Source organism: Elephantulus edwardii, unplaced genomic scaffold (genome assembly GCF_000299155.1).
Source record: "Elephantulus edwardii isolate Elephantulus edwardi_28Jun2011 unplaced genomic scaffold, EleEdw1.0 scaffold00135, whole genome shotgun sequence".
Classification (NCBI taxonomy): Eukaryota; Metazoa; Chordata; class Mammalia; order Macroscelidea; family Macroscelididae; genus Elephantulus; species Elephantulus edwardii.
Genome location: NW_006399885.1, coordinates 1,931,438 through 1,952,293, shown reverse-complemented (window position 1 = coordinate 1,952,293; position 20,856 = coordinate 1,931,438). Strand labels below are relative to the sequence as shown.

Below are 20,856 nucleotides of genomic sequence, written 5' to 3'. Positions count from 1 at the left end.
TTCTTAAGCTGAAGGAGTTGAAAAACAAATTCAAGCCACAGGTGGCAATACTTAAAGATAGTTTGGGTAGAATGTTAAATGATCCAGGAAGTATCAAAAGAAATGGAAGGAGTACACAGAGTCACTGTATCCAACGGAATTGGCTGACACAGGAATTTAATGAAATAGCATATGAACAAGAGCCTATGGTGATGATGAAGGAAGTTCAAGTTGCTCTGAAGGATTGGCAAAAACAAGGCTCTAGGAGTTGACAGCATACCATTTGATTTATTTCACCAAACAGACGCTGCCCTGGATGTGCTCATTAAGTTGTGCCAGGAAATCTGGAGGACAGCCAGCTGGCCGACTGACAGGAAAAGATTGATATTTGTTCCCATTCCAAAGAAAGGTGACCCAACAGAGTGTGGAAATGATCGAACAATGTCATTGATATCACATGCAAGCAAGATTCTGCTGAAAGTTATCCAAAAACATTTGGAACATAATGTCAACAGAAAACTGCCAGATGTGCAGGCTGGATTTAGAAGAGTTCGTGGTACTAGGGATATTATAGCTAATGTTAGATGGATCTTGGCAGAAAGCAGAGAATACCAGAAGAATGTCTATCTGGGCTTCATTGACTGTTCAAAGGCTTTAAACTGTGTGGATCACAACAAGCTATGGCTGACTCAGAGAAGAATGGGAATCCCAGAGCATTTGATTGTGCTAATGCGAAACCTATACTTGGACTAAGAGGCAGTCATCAGAACAGAGCAGGGAGACACTGGATGGTTCAAAATAAAGAAAAAGGTCCGTCAGGGATGTATTTTGTCTCCATACCTTTTCAATCTGTATGCAGAACAGATCATCCAATATACTGGGCTATACAAGGAGGAATGTGGCATCAGGATCAATGGAAGAATCATCAACAACCTGTGTTATGCGGATGACACAACCCTATTTGCTGAAACTAAGGAGGACCTGAAGTGCCTGCTGCAGGAGGTCAAGGACTGTAGTCTTCAATATAGATTGAAACTCAACATCAAGAAAACAAAGATTCTCACCACTGGGCCAATTGGCAGCATCAGTATGGATGGTGAAGAGATTGAGATAGTTAACAGTTTTAGTTTACTTGGTTCCACAGTCAACACTCTTGGTAATAGCAGCCAGAAAATCAGAAGACGAATTACATTGGGAAAGTCAGCTGTGAGGGACCTCTCAAGAGTACTGAAGAGCAACGATGTCAGGCTGGAGACTAAGGTGCACCTGATCCAGGCTATAGTCTTTGCAATTACGTGCTATGCATCAGAGAGTTGAACAATGAATAGAGATGACAGAGGCAGAATTGATGCCTTTGAGCTGTGGTGCTGGAGCAGAGTGTTGAATATACTATGGACTGCTAGGAGAAGAAACAGGTTTTCCTAGAGAGGGTAAAGCCAGAATGCTCCTTGGAGTCAAGGATTCTGAAGCTTTGTCTGGCATAACTTTGGTTATGTTTCAAGGAGGGACTGGTCCTTGGAGATGGACATCATATTTGGGAGTGTGGCTGGACGGCGCAGGAGAGGAAGACCCTCTCATCTCATTGATTCTGTGAGTAGAGTGGTGGGAATGAGTGTGTTTTGAGACGGTGAGGTTGGCACAGGATAGAATGGCATTTAGGGCTCTTGTACATAGGATCACCATGAGTCGCAATTGACTTGATGGCACATAACAACAAGGAATATCATAATCTGTTTCATTCATCTTTTTTGTAAGTTGGCCTCTCGGTTCCTCTGTTTCACTATTATGAACAGCACTACCATAAACATTTTAAAATGTTCTCTAGTACTCTTTTGTAAAACAGGTCTTTGCAATAATATGCTGTGCATATGAGAGAGGTGGACAATGAATAAGGATGACAGAAGAATTGATGTCATTGAGCTGCAGTATTGGAGAAGAGGACTGAACATCCCATGGACTGCCAAGAAAATAAATATGTCTTGGAGAGCGTGCAGCCAGTGTGCTCTTAGGAGGCAAAGATGATAAAGCTTCACCTCACATACTTCTGGATGGTGGTAGGAGGGGCTATTCTTTAGAGAGGAACATGAAGCTCAGAAAGACTGAGGTTCAGAGGAAGATATTCAGATGGCCAACAGACGTATGAAGAAATGCTTTTAAGTCACTAGCAACAAAAGAGATGCAAATAAAACCCACAATGAGATACCATCTCACCCAGTTAGCAGTGTCAATGTTTAATAGGACAGCAAGTAATAAATGTTGGAGAGGATGTGGAGAGATAGGAACTCATAAAATGTTGGTGAGATTGTAAAATGGTACAACTACTCTATAAGGTAGCTTAACGTTTCCTCAGAAAGCTGAACATAGAAATTCCATATGATCCGGCTATTCCATTTCTTGGAATAAACCAAAGAAAATGAGAACTGAGGCCCAGAGATCTGTACACCAGTGTCCATAGCAGTATTATTCACCATTGCAAGAACATGGAAACAGCCCAAATGCCCAACCACCATGTAATAGATTGAGAAATTATAGTACATTCACACAATAGAATACTACATAGCATGCAGGAAAATTATTTTGTAAATTACTACCTAACTTGAGAGGGACTGGAGAGCTTTATGCTAAGTGAACTAACTAAGTCACATAAGGACAAATATTATAGAAATGGAAAATAACTAGTAAAATGTGTATGAGGATCCAAAGTGGGTGTGGAGCATAGGAGCAGAGAGGTGATGATGGGCAGGGAGTCACAAAGTTCGATGGGTACAGGAGGGGTAGGTATGGAAAAGGGAAAGATCCGATATGGAAAACAATGTATATGAACTTTCTAAGTAAACCAGTATGAAAGGAAAATTTATTTAAACTATAAAAAAGAAAGGCTGAGGTTCGACAAAGGAGAGGAGGACTCTCAGCCGGAAGGATTGACCCAGTGACTGTCACATGTGTTCTAATGTGTCAGGAAGTGTGAGACTGGCACAGGCTAGGACAGGGTTCAGATATGTTCATAGGTTGCTGTGAGTTGTACTTGATGGTACCTGACAACAACAACAGTGCCATTTGTGAGTATTAACCTAGAGTATAAATCTAGGAGTAGAATCATAGGCCACATGAACTTTTACATGGTAGTGACAAGTTGTTTGCTAAAGTTACTTGACCTGCTTACTTATGCACCAGTGGTAGGTGCTCCCATTAAACCATGTGGACTTCTCAGTAGTCCATGTTTTCACCAACCCTCGCTCACTTTACTTTTTTGTGAGCATCACATTCACTCATTCACTGCTGTCAAGTGAAAACCAGCTCCTTCCGAAGCCTCCAGCAAGTTTCTGAGACTGTGCAGGAGAGGAGAGTGACCATCTTTCTCCTGCAGAATGGTGGGCTAATTCGAACCGCCGCAGAGACACCACCTTTATGTTAACAGCTCAGCTCTGTACTGCTAGGCCGCCAACCCCCCCTTTTTGCAAACTATCAAATACAAATAATAATAATAATAATAATAATTATTATTATTATTAATGAGATGAAGCATCTTTATATAAGATTATTTTGCTCCTTCACATTGATATATTAAAATTCGGGATACTTTGTGGATTATCTGTGTTTCCAATACATCCTGTTTTATGACTCCTATTTCCCTTTGTGACTCTCAAAGATTTCATTGAGATAGGTTAGTATTTACAGTAAAGTTGCACATAGTACAAAATGTTCTCAGATATCTTTCACCCTCCCCAATAAACAAAACCAAAGCCACTGTTGTCAGGTTGGTTCTGACTCCTAGTGACCCTCCGTCAAGTTTTTGCGGTTGTTAGCATTTTAAAGGAGGAGACTGCCTATCTTTCTCTTGTAGAGCAGCTAGTAGACTTGGCCAGCCTTTTAATTATCAACTCAAGATTAAGATCACTGCACTACCAGTGAGCTCTAATAGCACTATCTGTAATAGCACTATCTGTAGTATTTATGAACCTTTGGACAAAATAAAGAACAAACAAGTCTCTCTTTGGATGAGTGCAAACAAAGTACTCCATACAGACAAGGAAGTCGAAATTTGCTTCACACACTTTGAGCATGTTGTCAGGAGAGGACCAGTTCTTGGAAAAAGATCCCATGCTAGGAAGGGTGGAGGGTCAGAGAAAGAGAGGAAGACCCTCAACCTGATGGACTGACACAGTGACTGCAACCGTGGGTGGGGGTCAGCATGTCAGAGATGGTGAGGATGGAGCAGAATAGGGCAGGAGTCACATCTCTTGTTCCTAGGGTTGCTGTGAGTTGTAGTGAGCTCCGTGTCACCTAGCAACAGCAATAACAGCGATGGTATATTTGTCAAAACTAAAAATAAAAAGTAACTGTATTGCTGTCCTTGCTGTGGAGTCAGAACTGCCTCAACTGACCTTCTTTTGGGTGGGGCTGCTGGTATTTACAAGAATCATGGCCTTTGGGTTAGCAGCACACACCCCCAGTAGGCTGTATGAAGAAGGCTCCCTGAAGAAATAACAGCGAGGCCTTGTGATTAATGGACCTGCTGGTTTGCTCTGGACTTCATTCGTTATTTCTACTGATGGCTTACTTTTGCTCCACATTTATTCCTAAATACACCATTGTGTTTAGACTTTACATTACCTTTTTCTAAATTTAAGTATAAATCATACTGGTTTTCATTCAGTTGGTTCAAATTAATTTTAATTTATAATGTTCATTATAATTTATTACTGTAATTATTTCAAACTTTTTTTATATATCACCTTTCCCTTCATGCAGCTCATCCATTTTTTGTGCCACGCTCTGTCCCTTCTCATCCCTATTATCCCTGTCGAAGGTTGATTCTGTGTGTCAAGCTTTAGTTAGCTTTTCACATTTATGGTCCTATACTGTAATTGTCCCTTTGTGACTGACATATTACTCAGCATCACTTGTTCTCATTTCATCCATGCTGTTGCAGTATCTTGTGATGAACATTTAATTGTTATCTCATAGTCTTAACTTATTGTTATTTTTTCTATGGTTAATACTATTATATCTTTGTTTAAAATGCTTATTGTCTTTTGATTTCTTCTAAAAGTTTTATCACTTACCTTTTCTTAACTTACTGAAATTGAATTTTAAATGTTTCCACATTTAAACTAGATCAAGTAGTGATTTAATTGCTGTTTCTTCCCCCTACTTTTTTAAATTTTCATTTTAGTGATTGTCTTTCAATTAGGAAAAAAATCTTTTAAGTACCTGTGTTTTTGTTACTGTTGTAATAGTAATAGTACCTTTTGAAAGGTTTTTCTTATTCTGCCGTAAAGAAGTAGTATTTGTATTTTGCTCTAAATTACTTACCTTTCAAAAACATCTAATAATTTCATTTTAATCTTAAGTTTTCTGTTGTTTATCATCTGTGAATAATAGTAATTTTGCGTTTTCCTTTTTAAACTTTACAACTTTTCTGTTTGTACAATTTATTTCTTCTTGTGCAGTGTTAAATACAAGTGATAATAGAAAATATTCATTAATAATAATAATATTTACTATATGTTGTTGAGCTAATTTTACCGAAATATCCTATGTGTGGGGGTTTTTTGTTTGCTTTGTTTTTTAGAATACATGAATATAAAATTTTATCAGATGTAGTATGATAAATTGCTGTTATATATTTCCCTAAAATTAACATTGCTCTTGGATTTCTGTGATGGGCCCAGCTTGATCCTGTGATAATAGGTGTTTACTCCCTTGAGCATTGATGTTACATTAGCTTCGTGCATCACTCTGTATGTAATTCATTCACTGTGGCAGAACAATGGGCAGTCTCCTCCTGTGATATTTATTGCCTCTGAAAACCTGCTGGAAGGTTAACTATGAGTTGGTTCCAGCTTGACAGTACCTGACGAAAACAACAACAAAATAAGACAATGGATGACAAAATCATATGTAAGAATGTTACACAAGTGAAATGAATCACAGAATTCCTTATGCAATACGTTTTCTACTTCCACTCCCACTATAGAGGCAGTTTGGAGAGACCATCATGTTAGCCCACTTTTCTCCCCAAAATATTTTCAGTCACAGCAGTTTAAGATTCAGAGTTGAATCTGCTCCTAATATTCAAGGGAAGAAAAAGTAAGGGTCAGATAATAATAGTGATTAAGTGAGTCAGAAGATGGATGCAAAGGGGAGGCACCCAGGGCTCTCAAAAATCCTTGACTGCATTCTTCCTTAAAGTATTCTAGATAAATGTTCTCTAACTTAACAACTGATAAATAAATAGTATCTTCCTAAGGACCAAAAGTTAGAGATGAACAGAAGATTTCAAAGAGCAGCTTGGGAATACAAACCAAAGTATTATAATGAAATGTGCAAACAGCCTGAAAACTAAACAACTATAAAACGAAAAGTAAAAGGAAAGAACATATCTGGCATTTCTGAAACTGAAAGAAGAAACTTAAGAGCAAATTAAAGCCTCAAATTGCAATACCGAAGGAATCCTGTCACTGTATAGACAAAAATTAATCGACACTGAACCATTCCAGGATGTGGCATATAATCCAGAACCAGTAGTAATGTAGAAGGAAGACTAAACTGCTCCCCACTCATCCCTTGGACCTTTACTTACTTTCTTTTCCTTGAGTGCACTCCCTATACACCCTTCTCATAAATTTAATCCCCAGCCTGATAACTTGGGGATAGATATCTCTGCTGTAGCCAAAACCACCATGCTTGACAGAGTTAGTAGTGGCTTTCTCTTTCAAGATCTGTATTGTACAATAACATAGCTGTTAAAAACACTGCGGGGCTTCTCACTGCAATGAGAAGAAAAGTCACTTTCCTCGTCATGGCTCTGTCCAGACCTGGTAATGTGTGTCCTGCCTGCTCTACTGCCGTTTTCTTTATAGCTATACATCCCCACCCTGTATTTCAGAACACTGGGGCAAATGGATAGAAACACTCAAGATTGCATTTGTTGACACAGACATTTAGACCATGATCATTCTGTAAAAAATTGTCCTGGTGATACGCATTGTATATTAGCTTTTCTCTGAAAGCTTTCTTTTCTTTCTCATTGGTTTTCTTTGGTGTTAAAACTTTAAGTCACTAATACTGCATATAGAACAAGAAAAAATAGGAAAGAAGAAATTTCAGAAAGACTAGCTAAATAATAATAATGACAAGCTAAATACTAGACAGTGCCAATTGCATGAGTGTTTTGTGTGATCCATCACTGGAATCACACAGGGTTGTGTTTGTGTGTTCCATTCACCTGAAGAGCCCTCATCTAAACAATAAGAGCATTGAGACAAGGAGAATGTGCCTTCCCTGATCTTTCTTGTCTGTCCCTTTTTCACATATTCACCACTAATGTTGTAAGATTTACATATTGTACTTGCCTTTTGTAAGAAGGAAAAAGAGCTAATGGAAATGAACAACAGAGAAACTAGAATAATGTACACTTCATGTTCACAAATTGTTTTATTCTGTTTATCTTGTGTTTTTGTTTTAACTAGAAATATTTTTGGAGTTTCTTTAAAATTATGATTGGCTATAAAAATTTATTGAAAGCACATTATTTTCAACTGTGTAGGATTTGCTTTTATTTTTTGCTAAAATTGGTTTATTATTAAGGAACATCTATTTAATTCCCACATACTTGTAAATATATTCTTAATAGGTCAATGTCTATCATCTAATTTTACATTGTGCAACAAGTGTACATTTATGGCTTTAACAATTCTGTTCTTGTTTATAGGAAACTGTTCTTTTGTCATTTTATAAATTCCTCAAAGTGCTGAAGAACTAATCTTATTTTTTAAAAATATTAATTCATAGTTGTCTAAAGATTAGGAAAAATATGCGTATTTTATCCCATGTTGAAATTAGTTATTTTTAAAATGAGCCTGAGCCCATATAGCCAGGTTAGTGAGTAATGGCAGCTTGTGTTAAAGGAGAAACATTTATTAAACTTTATTCTTTTTTTTGCTTTTTAAAAAACTTTATTATTTTTGTGTATATGATCAAATCAGATCTGACTGGTATAGGAACAGATTGCCCCTCCTTTTCCAGAAGAGCATCTGGTGGATATGAACTGCGTACCTCTGGGATTGCAGTGCAGCTTCCTACTACTAGGCCATCAAAGCTCCCCAAACTGTTTTCTTAACTGTGTGACTCTTGTTTTAATGCCTCTTTTATATCTTTGACCATTTGCTTTATGAATGTTCTCTTCCAGCTTGATAAAGATGACATGGTATACATGGAAGCATATGATAAATTGCTGGAGTCCTGGCTAACTCTGGTCCAAGATGACAAGCATTTCCATAAAGGCTCTTTTACACAGCATGCAGTTCAAGTCTTTAATTCCTATATTCAGTGCCACCTAGCTGCTCCAGATGGCACAAGGAATTTGGTAAGTTTTAAGTTAGGTTGTAAGTAAAAATCTACTTAATCATAGGCTGATTAAAAATTATTTAATACTAGAAATTGAGGCTAGGCTCCCTCAAAAAATTGTTGGATTAAACTCAAGTAAACATGATCTCCACTCATGTATAACTGAGCTTTTTGTTGTTGTTTTCATGTGGGCTGTTACTTACAGTTTCCTTTATTGGTTTTCCTCTGGTGTGGGAGGAGGGTTGTGGGTGTACAGTTAGCTGTGCTGAGGCATGACTCCGTGGGTTAAATAAATACCCTCTACCTCTTTTCTTCTGCCTTCTCTCTCTTCTTCTTGCAAGTAATGTAATATAATAATCACTTGACAACTGCATAGAAGACTTCTTTATCCCAGCTCCACTGTCAGTTTAAATACACACCAGAAAGTGATTTCAGTGCAGCAGAGTTTTTCACTTCATTGAGCAAGGGAGTGTAATCCCTAATTCTTTATTTCTTTCATCCAATAGACTGCCAATGGTGTGGCCTCTCGTGAGGAAGAAGAAATAAGTGAGCTTCAAGAAGATGATCGAGACCAGTTTTCTGACCAACTAGCCAGTGTAGGGATGCTCGGAAGAATTGCTGCAGAACACTGTATACCTCTACTCACAAGGTATAGTCCAAAGAACCCCACTCACAAGGTATAGTCCAAAGAACCCCATGGGGAAATTGTCACAATTTGCTCGACAGAGGACCTAATTATTAAAGACTTTAAATGGCCCCATCTCATATCCCAGCACACACACTGGAATGAATATACAGAAACATACTCATAATTGCTTTCCTTGGCATAGACATTTGGAGCACTGGCAGATTATGGAAAGCATGGTATGAGAAATGCCTTGACCCACATAAATAAAATCTTGGGATAACTGGTTTTCAAATGGCCATTGTACAACCTGATAATTTGTAGAGCCATATCTTAATTTTGTGTCATAAACAGCAGGTCACATTGCTGTAGTGCTTTGAGAATCCAGTTGTGTATATATTTTTGCGAATGTTTTCATGCTAACCATGATGTCTAATAAGTGGAGATTGTTAGTTGTTGTAGATCACTGATTCTTGAACTTGACGGATATGTTGTTTTCCCCCCTCGTAGTTTATTAGAAGAAAGAGTCACAAGGCTTCATGGTCAGTTACAGCGACACCAGCAGCAGTTGCTTGCTTCCCCTGGTTCAGGCACTGTCGACAACAAAATGCTTGATGATCTCTATGAAGATATTCACTGGCTTATTTTAGTTACAGGTTGGTTGGCTGTGCATTTGTAAAATGTGACTAGCACCTTGGACATTTAAACTTTTAAAAGAAGCTCCATGTATTAAAGTAGTAGTCCATAAAAAGTTATGGATGAAGTTCCTTACAATTCTTGCCTGTCACAGCACTATTGGGTACATTTATAAAAATGCTAGCCAGCATGTATTCAGTGCCTGTTGCATACCAGATGTGTTATGTGGATCTCCTTTATTTCGGTAATAACCCACTGAATTAGTAGACTTACTAGGTATTATTTTTACCATTATTGTTATCCCCACTTTATAAATGAAGAGAGTAAAACAGAGAGTATAAGAAATTAGCTGTGGTCATACTGCTGTTAATTATTAGAGTCGGAATATAAATTTAGACAGTGTGACTTTTAGGATTTTCATTTTTAACCATCATACTCTCAGTGTTTCTGTACTCTTAATATAAACTCTCTATATAGGTATGGATATTTATAAATCTAAACTTTTGTAAAAACTATTCCCAAAATACCAACTTTTGATGTTGATAATAGCAGAATTATGTAGATATCATAATATTCCTATTAACTTGACAAAATATATACTGAGAATTATTTTTTAAATTAGTATATATATAAAAAGCCTTTGTGTCACTTAGAATGATAAAATCAATGAATAAAACATTTGTCCTTTGACTTTCTGTTTTTGAAAATAAATTATATGAGAAAAAGAAGGTTCTTCTCATTAAACTGAAAATTAACAGATTATCATTTATGATGTACATCAGTTTATATGATGTATCTAAATCAAAACTGAAAACCTTTATAGTACAATTTGATAAATGTAGATTTGTTAAGTGTTCATTTTTAATTTTTTTTAAACTGAAGGCTACCTCTTAGCTGATGATACTCAGGGCGAGACTCCGCTAATACCTCCAGAAATAATGGAATATTCCATTAAGCATTCATCTGAAGTTGACATTAATACAACACTTCAAATTTTGGGATCTCCAGGAGAAAAGGCTTCTTCCATCCCAGGGTACAACAGAACAGATTCTGTGATTAGGTAATATACACTCTATAGATGTGCTCTTATAATTTATACTGTTTTTAAAATTCTGAGTTGATGGGTAGATGATTCGAGTGATAGGCACGTTGTAAGTCTGATACATGAGAGAAAGTTTAACTTGAAGAAGCCTTTGCATACAGAAGGATTGCAAGTGCCAAGTGTATTTAAGTAATGCCACTCTAATGAGACCAGATATGAGATCCAGTACTGAGAAAAGCAAGTGTAAAGTCATTCTGAATACAGTGAGACTTTGCACAGATATTCAGTCTGATGGACTGTTATCATATCTATGTCCAGAATGACAGAAGAAATAAACAGATTATTTGTTGTTTCTAATGGCTAATGCTATATTTCAATATAATCTTAAGGAAAGAAGGGCAATCTCCCCCGTGAGGTTTCCAGCCTCAGAAAGCCAGTAGAGAGTCAGCTGTAGCCACTCAGTGGCAGTACGTGAAAAGCTCATGGTAGTACTTTGCCCACATGTGTGAAACTTGACCTTTATGTCTGCAAGGTTACAAGGAGAGAACATTCACGCTCTTTAATTTCATAAATATTAATAGCAGTTTGTTTATTCGTTCTTAACAGTGAAATTAAGGGAAGATAAACTGTGGCTACATTGCTCCTAAGATAGCATTTTCCATTTTATTATCCAATTACCTAATAGTGTAGGCTGCAAGTATAGATGTAAGTAATAAAAATGGAGTTTTTTGAGTTTTAGGGCAAAATCCGTTACCCTAGCAGGTGCTTTCCCTTTCATTTCCCCTCTCTCCCCAAATGCAAAAAGGCCTGGATATTATTTACACCTTTGTAGTGAAAAACATTTTTAAAAGTTGAAATAATTAAGGTGATAAAAAGGAAATATTGGGGAGCTTTTTTCCTTTATTTCGTTTCTTGTTTGAAAGAAAATATCAAAATGACTGCATATTCAAAAAGTTTTACCTCCTTTTGAGATCATGTAAGTCATTTGATTTAGTGTCTGGAAATTAATACTTTCACTCTGTTTTGGTTCATGGTGTATGTTCATTCCAAAGTTGGTGTCTTTCAGGGAACTATCTTGTATATTTATTGTTGTATTTCTTGCTCTCAGTAATAACAGCAATGCTTGCCTTGCATTTAAAGTGCTTTTTCAGTTTTTGGTGGTCACTGTGGGGACAAAACACTGAAGTGTCGGAGAGCGCAGGACTACATAAGGAGTGAGGTCACGCCTCTTAGTCTGCAGATTAACTGGTTTTGGTCCAAAGAATTAATGTGAGATTGATTGATTAGTTGACTTATTGGAATGATATATAGGAAAAACATTTCTTGTTTGTTTTTTATAAGGTTTTCACCTTTATTAAAAAAAGAAATAATTATTAACATAATTATGGAATATCTGCCAATTACCAATACTCTTCTAGGGTTGAGATATGCCAGTGAACAAACCAAAAGGATTCACTCTCCTTTTAGAGGTCCTTGTTGGGGAGAGAGATAATAAAAGTTAATGATAGAGAAAGAAAATGAATAACTTTCTTGGTTTATAGACTGAGTCAACAAAAAGATTATCAAGGATTCCGGCTTTTGAGTCGTTTTTAGTTTTAAATAAGGGAATCCATGTAAGCTTTATTTAGAAGACAAATTGGAAGCAGAGAATAGTTTGCGATTGGTAAAGAAATTAGCTAGAGAGATATTCTGGGATAAATCCCTTCCACGCAGAGTAAACAGCTAATGCATGGCCATAAGGCATGCCTGGTATGTTAAAGAGGAGCAAAAATATATTTCTTAAAAAGTGAGGTGGGATTTTATAGGTGATGGAGCTAAAGAAGGGAAAGTGGAGATCTAATAAGGTCTTTGGCTTTTGCGGTGAGTGAAGTAGAATACTCCTGCAGGGTTTTGAGCAGATAGTAACTTAAGTATAAGACAGTGACTTGCACTATTAGATTGAGAGTACTCTGTCCAGTCTAAGGTGGAAGAAGAGGGACTAGTTGGGAGACATCTGAGAAAAGGTGATGGTGGCACGGACTGAATGGTAGCAGTGGAGGGGATTCAGGCTCTCTTGATGGTGCTCACATGAGGTCATACATAATAGAGTGTGTTTAACTAGCATGCTTAAGAAAGTAAAAGTATGATCAGTGTTAGAATAGCAAAAAGTCTTTTATATCTTTATCAGTTTACTAGCTTCCCTTATGTGCAAGAAACAGAGGAAAGCAATGAAACTACCTAAGAATAATGCAGGAGTATGCATGTTCACCAAACCTGTTGGAGGGACACACGAGAGTCAGAGAACTTAGACGAGATGATATTTAAAGCTAAAGGATGAATAGGCAGTTGTGAAATAAAACAGGACAGGGAGGAGTAATTCAGGTGGCGTCAGTAGTATAGACAAAAGCCTGGAAATAAGAGAACATGACTTCAAGTCAGAGAAAGTTTGATATGACTGGTGAACTATGAACTCAGAGAAGAATGATAACCATGCTAAGTGAGAGAGGTGGGGAAGGCTGAGGGAGGCTGGGCTAATGAGGTAGAAGTAAAAATGTCAAGCGGTGTGAAGTAGGAAATGAACCAATGAAACTGGTTAAGGATTATACTGTGGAAGATAGATTTAAAAGATGGCAAAACAATTTTGGCAATAATAGTGACAGGGAAGAACCGATGGATTTGAAAGGTGTTTTAGATAGTGGCAAGGCCCAGGCAGGTTCCCAGGGACCCTCACAGTCATCTGTCGAAGAATGGGACTTTTGTTTTGTTGTTACTTATCCTTCCACTTTTAAACAGGAAAGGCAAAGCCCTTCCTAATTCTAGATTTTCCTGTGATACATTTTTAGATGTCTTAAAACCTATACAATTTCAGTTCAGAATAGTACAGTACTGATAGAGGGAATGGCTAGGTAACAAATAATAAATTATTTCTCAAACAAAGATATCTTCAGTTCTTTTTGGATTTGTTAGTTGATAGATTATTAAATGGGTAGAGAATCTCAGTGGTTTTTGACAATGTAACATCGAAGACTGTAAAATAACTCCATGACCTAGCTCATTTTAAATAATTTTCATTCATTAATGTGAACCAATTTTCTCTGTGCTTATATCTCTTAAATAAAAAGCAGAAATAAAATTATACTCAACCACTTTTCATTCTAACAAGTATTATCTAACAATAACTATGTAACTATATGTTGTTATTGTTCCTTTGAGTCAAGTGGACTGTTAAAATAGCTCTGAACCTTGCTTCATCCTGAGCCAGTCTCACTGTTTCCTACACGCCTACATTAGTATACATAATATACTAATTAGAAAAAGATAAAAGCATCAGTACATTAATTTATAAAGAGATGGATAACATTTAATTTTATGTTTAATTAAATTCTATGTTATGTTTTTTTCAGCTGTGTTAGTATCGTAACAGTAACTCAATCCAGAAAAATTAAACATTGGAGAATTTTTAACATTCTATTTCATCATATATACATGTGTTTGTTTCAGAGAAATGTGTGAATGCAATAAAACATGATATACAAAATTTATTTCTGTAGGACTGTATTCTTTGTGCAAAATGGAATTCATATTTAAGGAGAAAAAGAAACTATAAACTGGCTGTTATAAAATGGATTAATGTATTTTCCAAATGCATGATGGTGGATATCACAACCCTATGATAATTAAATTCCTTAATATTATAGGATTAATGTAACTATTTTACTTTTAAACTATATTAAATTGGAGATTATATAGTTTGAAATAACTTAATCTTACAGGACAAAATTGTTATCTTAGTAATTGAAATGTATTATGAAATAGTTGTGGATTCTTTGGTTCATTTACTCTAAAATAATTCATGAAAGTGTAAGGATAGGTAGTGTTGGGAGCATGCACCAACAAAAGAAAATAGTAGAATATGAAATTCTTTCTGATTTAAAGTAGGCAGCGGGGACAGAAATGAAAAGTGAGAAGAAATCGGCAAATGAATTTAGGACACCTGGGAAGTATGGTGCCAAGGAACCAGAAAGAATTCTTTCACAAATGAGACCTTGTCAGTCAGTATCAGTTACTTCAGAGATGTCAGGTTAGCCAAAGAACACGTTCATAGGATTCACTTACAGGGGAATAATCTTCGTTTGAACAGCAAGGAGAATAATGGTAAACAAACTTCAGGGGCTTTGAAGCTTGCCATAGGTCTTGACATTAATAAGTCATAATATCGTGCTGTAACAGGTTTTTTAAAATCCTTTGCAGCTTTACCTTTAAAATCATATACATATATATTGCTTCTGATTATCAGTGCCCCACCCACATGTCTGTTCTCAAAGAAAACTTACTGTCTGCACTGTTTAGCTATGTTATTGAAAGCCCACAGTCATGTCAATTGTTTACTGTAAGAAATGAAGTGTGTGCCTTGAAATGATGAGTATAAGCACTTAGACAGTTACCCAGATCAAGTTTGTTAGGAAGTAAGACTATGAGATTAAAAACAGTGCTAACTGGCCTTGGTTGTTTTAAGCAGTGACGGAAGGCTGACAGATTTTAGCTTGTACGCTGACCGTGTGGCTTTTTATATTTTTCTGTCCTCAACCCAAAGACTCTCTGTGGACAGTGATAGTGTGTCACACAAGCAGTTACAGCTTCAACAGAGACAGTTCTGGGTCATCTTGTTCTAGTCTAATCCTTTTCTTTGTCTTATCTCTTAATTTCCTGAAAAGTCAGAAGTAAAATGCGGCATTTGCCTGCAATCCTATTAGTGATGATTTCCAAATATAGCTTGATTTAAAACTGGAGAGTTGCAAGGTGGATAAAGACTTAAAAAAAATATATATATATATGCATTTATATATGTGATTATATAACCAGTAAATAATTAGGAAAATAAACACATTCTGTTTTCTACCTCCAGGCTGTTATCTGCCATTCTCAGAGTTTCAGAAGTTGAATCTCGAGCAATAAGAGCAGATCTCACTCACCTACTCAGTCCTCAAATGGGTAAAGATATTGTTTGGTTTCTGAAACGCTGGGCAAAGACTTATCTCCTGGTGGATGAAAATCTATATGATCAGGTCAGAATGTAAAACTGTTTTATTTCAGTTTGGATTTATGATCATGACAACTGTAAAAGAGTTTCTCATCACAATATACCTTTCTAAGACAGGGACATTTTGCACATTGGCGAGAACTGTATTGAGTGGAGTACTGTTATAATAACCTTTCTTAGATGAGCCCCTACATGATACAAACAGTATGTACTGAAGACTAAAACAAAAGGATAATATTTTGAACTTACCCAGAGGCATCTTGATTGCAATAATGGAACACAAAAGTTGGCAACAGGGAAGAAGGATCAGGAGCTGGAAAACATAAACTCGGTGACAGAAATGGGCTGGAGATAGAATGATAGAATTCTGTACTTTTCAATGCAAATACCTTTTATAAGAAACATAAATGCAGGCTGATACATGGATTTCACCTGATGGTATGCATAGGAATTAAATAAATTACATTTGTGGAGAGAATTGCTGGAGAAGTTCATATCAGCTGGGAAAACTAGGCCAGGTGCTGATGTGGGACAGACCACCAACTACTCATATGCAAATTCAAGTTGAAGTTGAAGAAAATGAAATCAAATCCACAGGAACCAAAATTTGATCTTAAGTCTTTCACACTCAAATTTCAAAACCATCTCAGGAACAGGTTTGAGGTTTTGAGCACCAGTGGGTGTAGACCAAATGAGCTGTGGGAGGATATCAAGAATATTGTCCATGAAGAATGCAAAAGATCATTACAAAGGCAGAAGAGGAAGAAAAGACCCAAATGAATGTCAGATGAGACTCTGAATATTGCATTAGAGCGCCGAGAAGCCAAAGCTAAAGGAAGAAATTAAAGAGCTCAATAGAAAATTTTGAAGGGCAGCTTAGGACAACAAAGCAAGATCCTATAATAAAATGTGCAGAGAGCTGGACCCAGAAAATAAAAAAGGCCAAACTTGCTCAGTGCTTCTTAAGCTGAAGGAGTTGAAAAACAAATTGAAGCCACGAGTGGCAGTACTTAAGGATGCTTTGGGTAGAGTGTTAAATGATCTAAGAAGCATTAAAAGAAGATGGAAAGAGTATACAGAGTCACTGTACTAGAAGAAATTGACTGACACAGAAGCATTTCATGAAATAATATGAGCAAGAGCCCGTGGTGATGAAGGAGGGAGTCCAAGTTGCTTTGAAAGAATTGGCGAAAAACAAGGCTCCAGGAGTTGATGACATACCAGTTGACATATTTCAACAAACAGACGTTGCCCTAGATGTACTCACTAAGTTGTGCCAAGAAATCTGGAGGACAGTCAGCTGGCCAACTGACTGGAAGAGATCGATATTTGTTCCCGTTCCAAAGAAAGGTGACCTGGCAGAGTGCAGAAATTGAACAATATAATTATTATCACATGCAAGCAAGATTCTGCTTAAAATTATCCAAAAACGACTGGAGCAACACATCAAAGGAGAACTGCCAAATGTGCAGGCTGGTTTAGAAGAGGTCATGGTCCTAGGGATATTATTATAGCTAATGTTAAATGGATCTTGGTAGAAAGCAGAGAGTACCAGAAGAATTTCTCTCTGTGCTTCTTTGACTGTGCAAAGGCTTTTGACTATGTGGATCACAACAAGCTGTGGCTGACTCTTGAGAAGAATGGGAATCCCAGAACATTTGATAGTGCTTATGCGAAACCTATACTTGGACCAGGAGGCAGTCATCAGAATAGAGCAAGGAGACACAGCATGGTTCAAAATTGGGAAGGGGGTCAGCCAGGGATGTATTCTGTCTCTATACCTTTTCAATCTGTATGCAGAACAGATCATCCGAGACGCTGAGCTATAGGAGGAGGTATGTGGCGTCAGGACTGGTAGAAGATTCATCAACAACCGGCATTATGCAGATGCCACAGCCCTGCTTGCTGAAACTGAGAATGACCTGAAGCACTTGCTGCAGAATATCAAGGACTGTTCAGCCTTCAATACAGATTGAAGCTTGACATCAAGAAATTAGATTCTCACCACTGGGCCAATTGGCAGCATCAGTATGATGAAGAGATTGAAATAGTTAACAGTTTTAGTTTGTGTGCCTCCACAGTCAATACTGTTGGTACTAACAGCCAGGAAATCAAGAGATGAGTTGCATTGGAAAAGTCAGCTTTCAGGGACCTCTCCAGAGTACTGAAGAGCAACGACATCAGGCTGGAGACTAAGGTGTGCCTGATCCAGGATATAGTCTTTGCAATTGTGTGCCGTACATTGGAGAGCTGGACAGTGACTAGGGATGATAGAAAGAATTGATGCCTTTGAGCTGTGGTGCTGGAGAAGAGTGTTGAATAGAATATAACATGGACTGCTAAGAGAACAGACAGGTTTGTCCTGGCAAAGGTGAATCCGGGCTGCTTCTTGAAGTCAGATTTTGAAGCTTCATCTGACATATTTTGGGCCTGTTGCAAGGAGGGTCCAGTCTTTGGAGAGGGACATCATATTTGGGAGAGTAGAGGGACAGTGCAAGAAAGGAAGACCCTAGATGAGATGGATCGATTCAGTGAATGGGTAGTGGGAGTAGGTGTGTCAGAGATAATGAGGTTGGCACCGGATAGAGCAGGGTTTAGCGCTCTTGTACATAGGGTCGCTGTGAATCACAAGCAGATTGACAACACATAACAACAACAACAACAACCCAGAGGCAGCTCAGAAGACAGGCATGTGGTTTGATTCAATATCACAGGCCTGAAAACTCTATGGAGCAGTTCTATTCTGCATATGCGGGTGATCTCCATTAGTCAGGACCGACTTGAGGGAAACATAACAATAAAGAACTTTTCTGAGAGGGTACCGCTTGATCTCTGGCTAAAGCCCTGGTTATATTATAGAATACAAGTTAGTGTGTTAATACAAATATTCAAAGTTGATAAGATTAGCTTTTTGGAAATTGTGACAACATTGAGGCTGTCTTATTTTGTATTTATAGATAGGAGTGTATTTATTAAATTCATACTAAATAAACAGTTCTTAAAAGCTGTTTTCAGTGGACTTTCCTTCCTGACTTTGAAAATGTTTTCTCTCTTTAAGATAAGCCTGCCATTCACTACAGCATTTGGAGCAGACACTGAGGGTTCTCAGTGGATTATTGGCTACCTCTTACAAAAAGTCATTAGTAACCTCTCTGTGTGGAGTAGTGAGCAAGACCTTGCAAGTGATACTGTACAGTTACTTGTGACTTTAGTGGAAAGAAGAGAAAGGTAAGCCAGTTGGCAGTGGCTTTGTGTGAGTGTGTGTGTGTCCGCACGCGCGCACAATTGGCAAAGGTGTACAACCCCAAGCCCAGATCCTAGTTTTTTAGAACAGTGTTTTAAAAATCTGTGTCACACTATTGTTACAAATACTTCCATATTTTCTCATTTCTCTCCAGTATGTTGTTAATTTCTCTGCTCTATAAGGAATAGTGAGGTTTAATAATAAAATTTCAAAATAAATGTTTAGTGTTTTCTACAACCAATCCTGAAGTGTTTGTGAATGTCTAGGTATATCATCACCAACATTATGATTACTATTTTGCTAGTCTTTGCTGTAGCTAATTAATGCAATTCTGTTACCTGCAATTTTAATCTTGTTGCTATACATATAATGTAGGTAATAAATTTTATGGCATGTGATTTCTACCTACAGGGCAAATTTAGTAATCCAGTGTGAAAACTGGTGGAATTTGGCTAAACAATTTGCAAGACGAAGCCCACCTCTTAATTTCTTGTCCAGTCCTGTGCAGCGGACACTGATGAAGGCTCTGGTGTTAGGAGGTTTTGCCCATATGGACACAGAAACCAAGCAGCAGTATTGGACAGAGGTAACCTTCCCTTCTGCTTGGATCACAGCCTCTTACACATTTCTCTTATGTGCTATTTGAGATTTAACATAAAATTGTCTATGGAGAGGCAGACATTTTATTCATATCTTTCTACTATTTCCCCCCTTTTAATAGAGGTTGAAGATTTTTATTTTATAAGCTTCATAAGGCGTGCTTGCTTATGTGATAATGTTAAAATTATCAAATATTCTCCAGTTTAGGTACATTTTTGCCACTTCATCATTACCAATATTTTAATTCCTTTCTTCAGGTAAGAGCCCAGAATGGCTTATTAGTTCTCCATTAAGGAATAATGGAACAGTTGTAGACGCAGGTTAACATGGACCCCTTTTGTTATTGTGTACCATAGAGTCGGAACAGACTCATAGCTGACCCTGCAGCTGGTTTTCAGAAGCAGTTAATTGCATGGGAGGAGGTCGTCTATCTTTCTCCCTCAGAGCAACTCATAGATTTGAAACGTGTGCCTTTGGGTTTGAAGCAGAGTTTCTTACCCTTAGGCCACCTGAACTTGTGGGAGGCCCAAGAGTTAACAGTGTGTATAAGATGTTTTCCCCCTCCCCTGGTCACTAGCATGTTGTTAAGTACTAGGGAAGCAGTGCATAGTCACAGAATTAGATAGTCTTCTGTGACTTCACTGAAAACCAGGCTATTTACTTCTAGTTTAAATTATTGCAATGGGTAGCTCTAATTACAATAAAAACATTATCTTAAAAGAATGTTCGGAGTCATTTATCTACTCAGGACAGAATAGATTGTCTGCAGATTTTTCAATGTATGCCAGGAGGAACTGGAGAAAGAAACAAAACATGAGAGCTTTGTGTTGGGCTTGGCCCTGGTCGGCAGACATTGGCAAACTCTAGTCCTGGGCAAAATCTGGCTCATTCTATATACTTTTAAAAATAATGTTAACACAGGTATGCTTATTTGAATTCTACAATGTCAGAGTTGATTAGTTGAGACAAAGACTGGTGTGGCTTGCAAAGTCAACTTACTTTTTTTGGCTCTATATAGAACAAGTTTGCTGACTCCTTGCTGTAGATCCTCAATTCTTTAGCCTTTTGGGCAGTGAGCTAACCATTTGGGAAAAGGACAGCCTGGTCTGAATGGCACTGAGGAAGTAGTGCTAAGTCAGTGATTGTGTGTCCTTTGTTCAAGCAAGGTGTTGTTCAGCTTCCAAATGTATGGTTTTTTCTCCTTTATCATCCTATTATTAATTTCTAATTTTGTGGCATTATGGTCTGACAAGATGGTTTGTATTATTTCTATGTTTTTGAACCTACTGATGCTTGCCTTGTGACCTAGAATGTGATCTATTCTAGAGAATGTTCCATGCACTTTGGAGAAGAAGGTA

At 37.4% G+C, this 20,856-nt stretch overlaps 1 protein-coding gene across 1 annotated transcript in view; it reads left to right on the top strand.

The window, feature by feature from the left end:
- The window catches only part of XPO4 (exportin 4), a 151,298-nt gene that overhangs the window by 113,630 nt on the left and 16,812 nt on the right, over positions 1–20,856 (top strand). Inside the window, exons 10-16 of the mRNA XM_006894100.1 lie at positions 8,174–8,350; positions 8,838–8,980; positions 9,467–9,612; positions 10,475–10,652; positions 15,520–15,679; positions 18,713–18,882; positions 19,310–19,484. Of these exons, the coding sequence (XP_006894162.1) occupies positions 8,174–8,350; positions 8,838–8,980; positions 9,467–9,612; positions 10,475–10,652; positions 15,520–15,679; positions 18,713–18,882; positions 19,310–19,484 (1,149 nt within the window). The remainder of the gene's footprint in view (positions 1–8,173; positions 8,351–8,837; positions 8,981–9,466; positions 9,613–10,474; positions 10,653–15,519; positions 15,680–18,712; positions 18,883–19,309; positions 19,485–20,856) is intronic.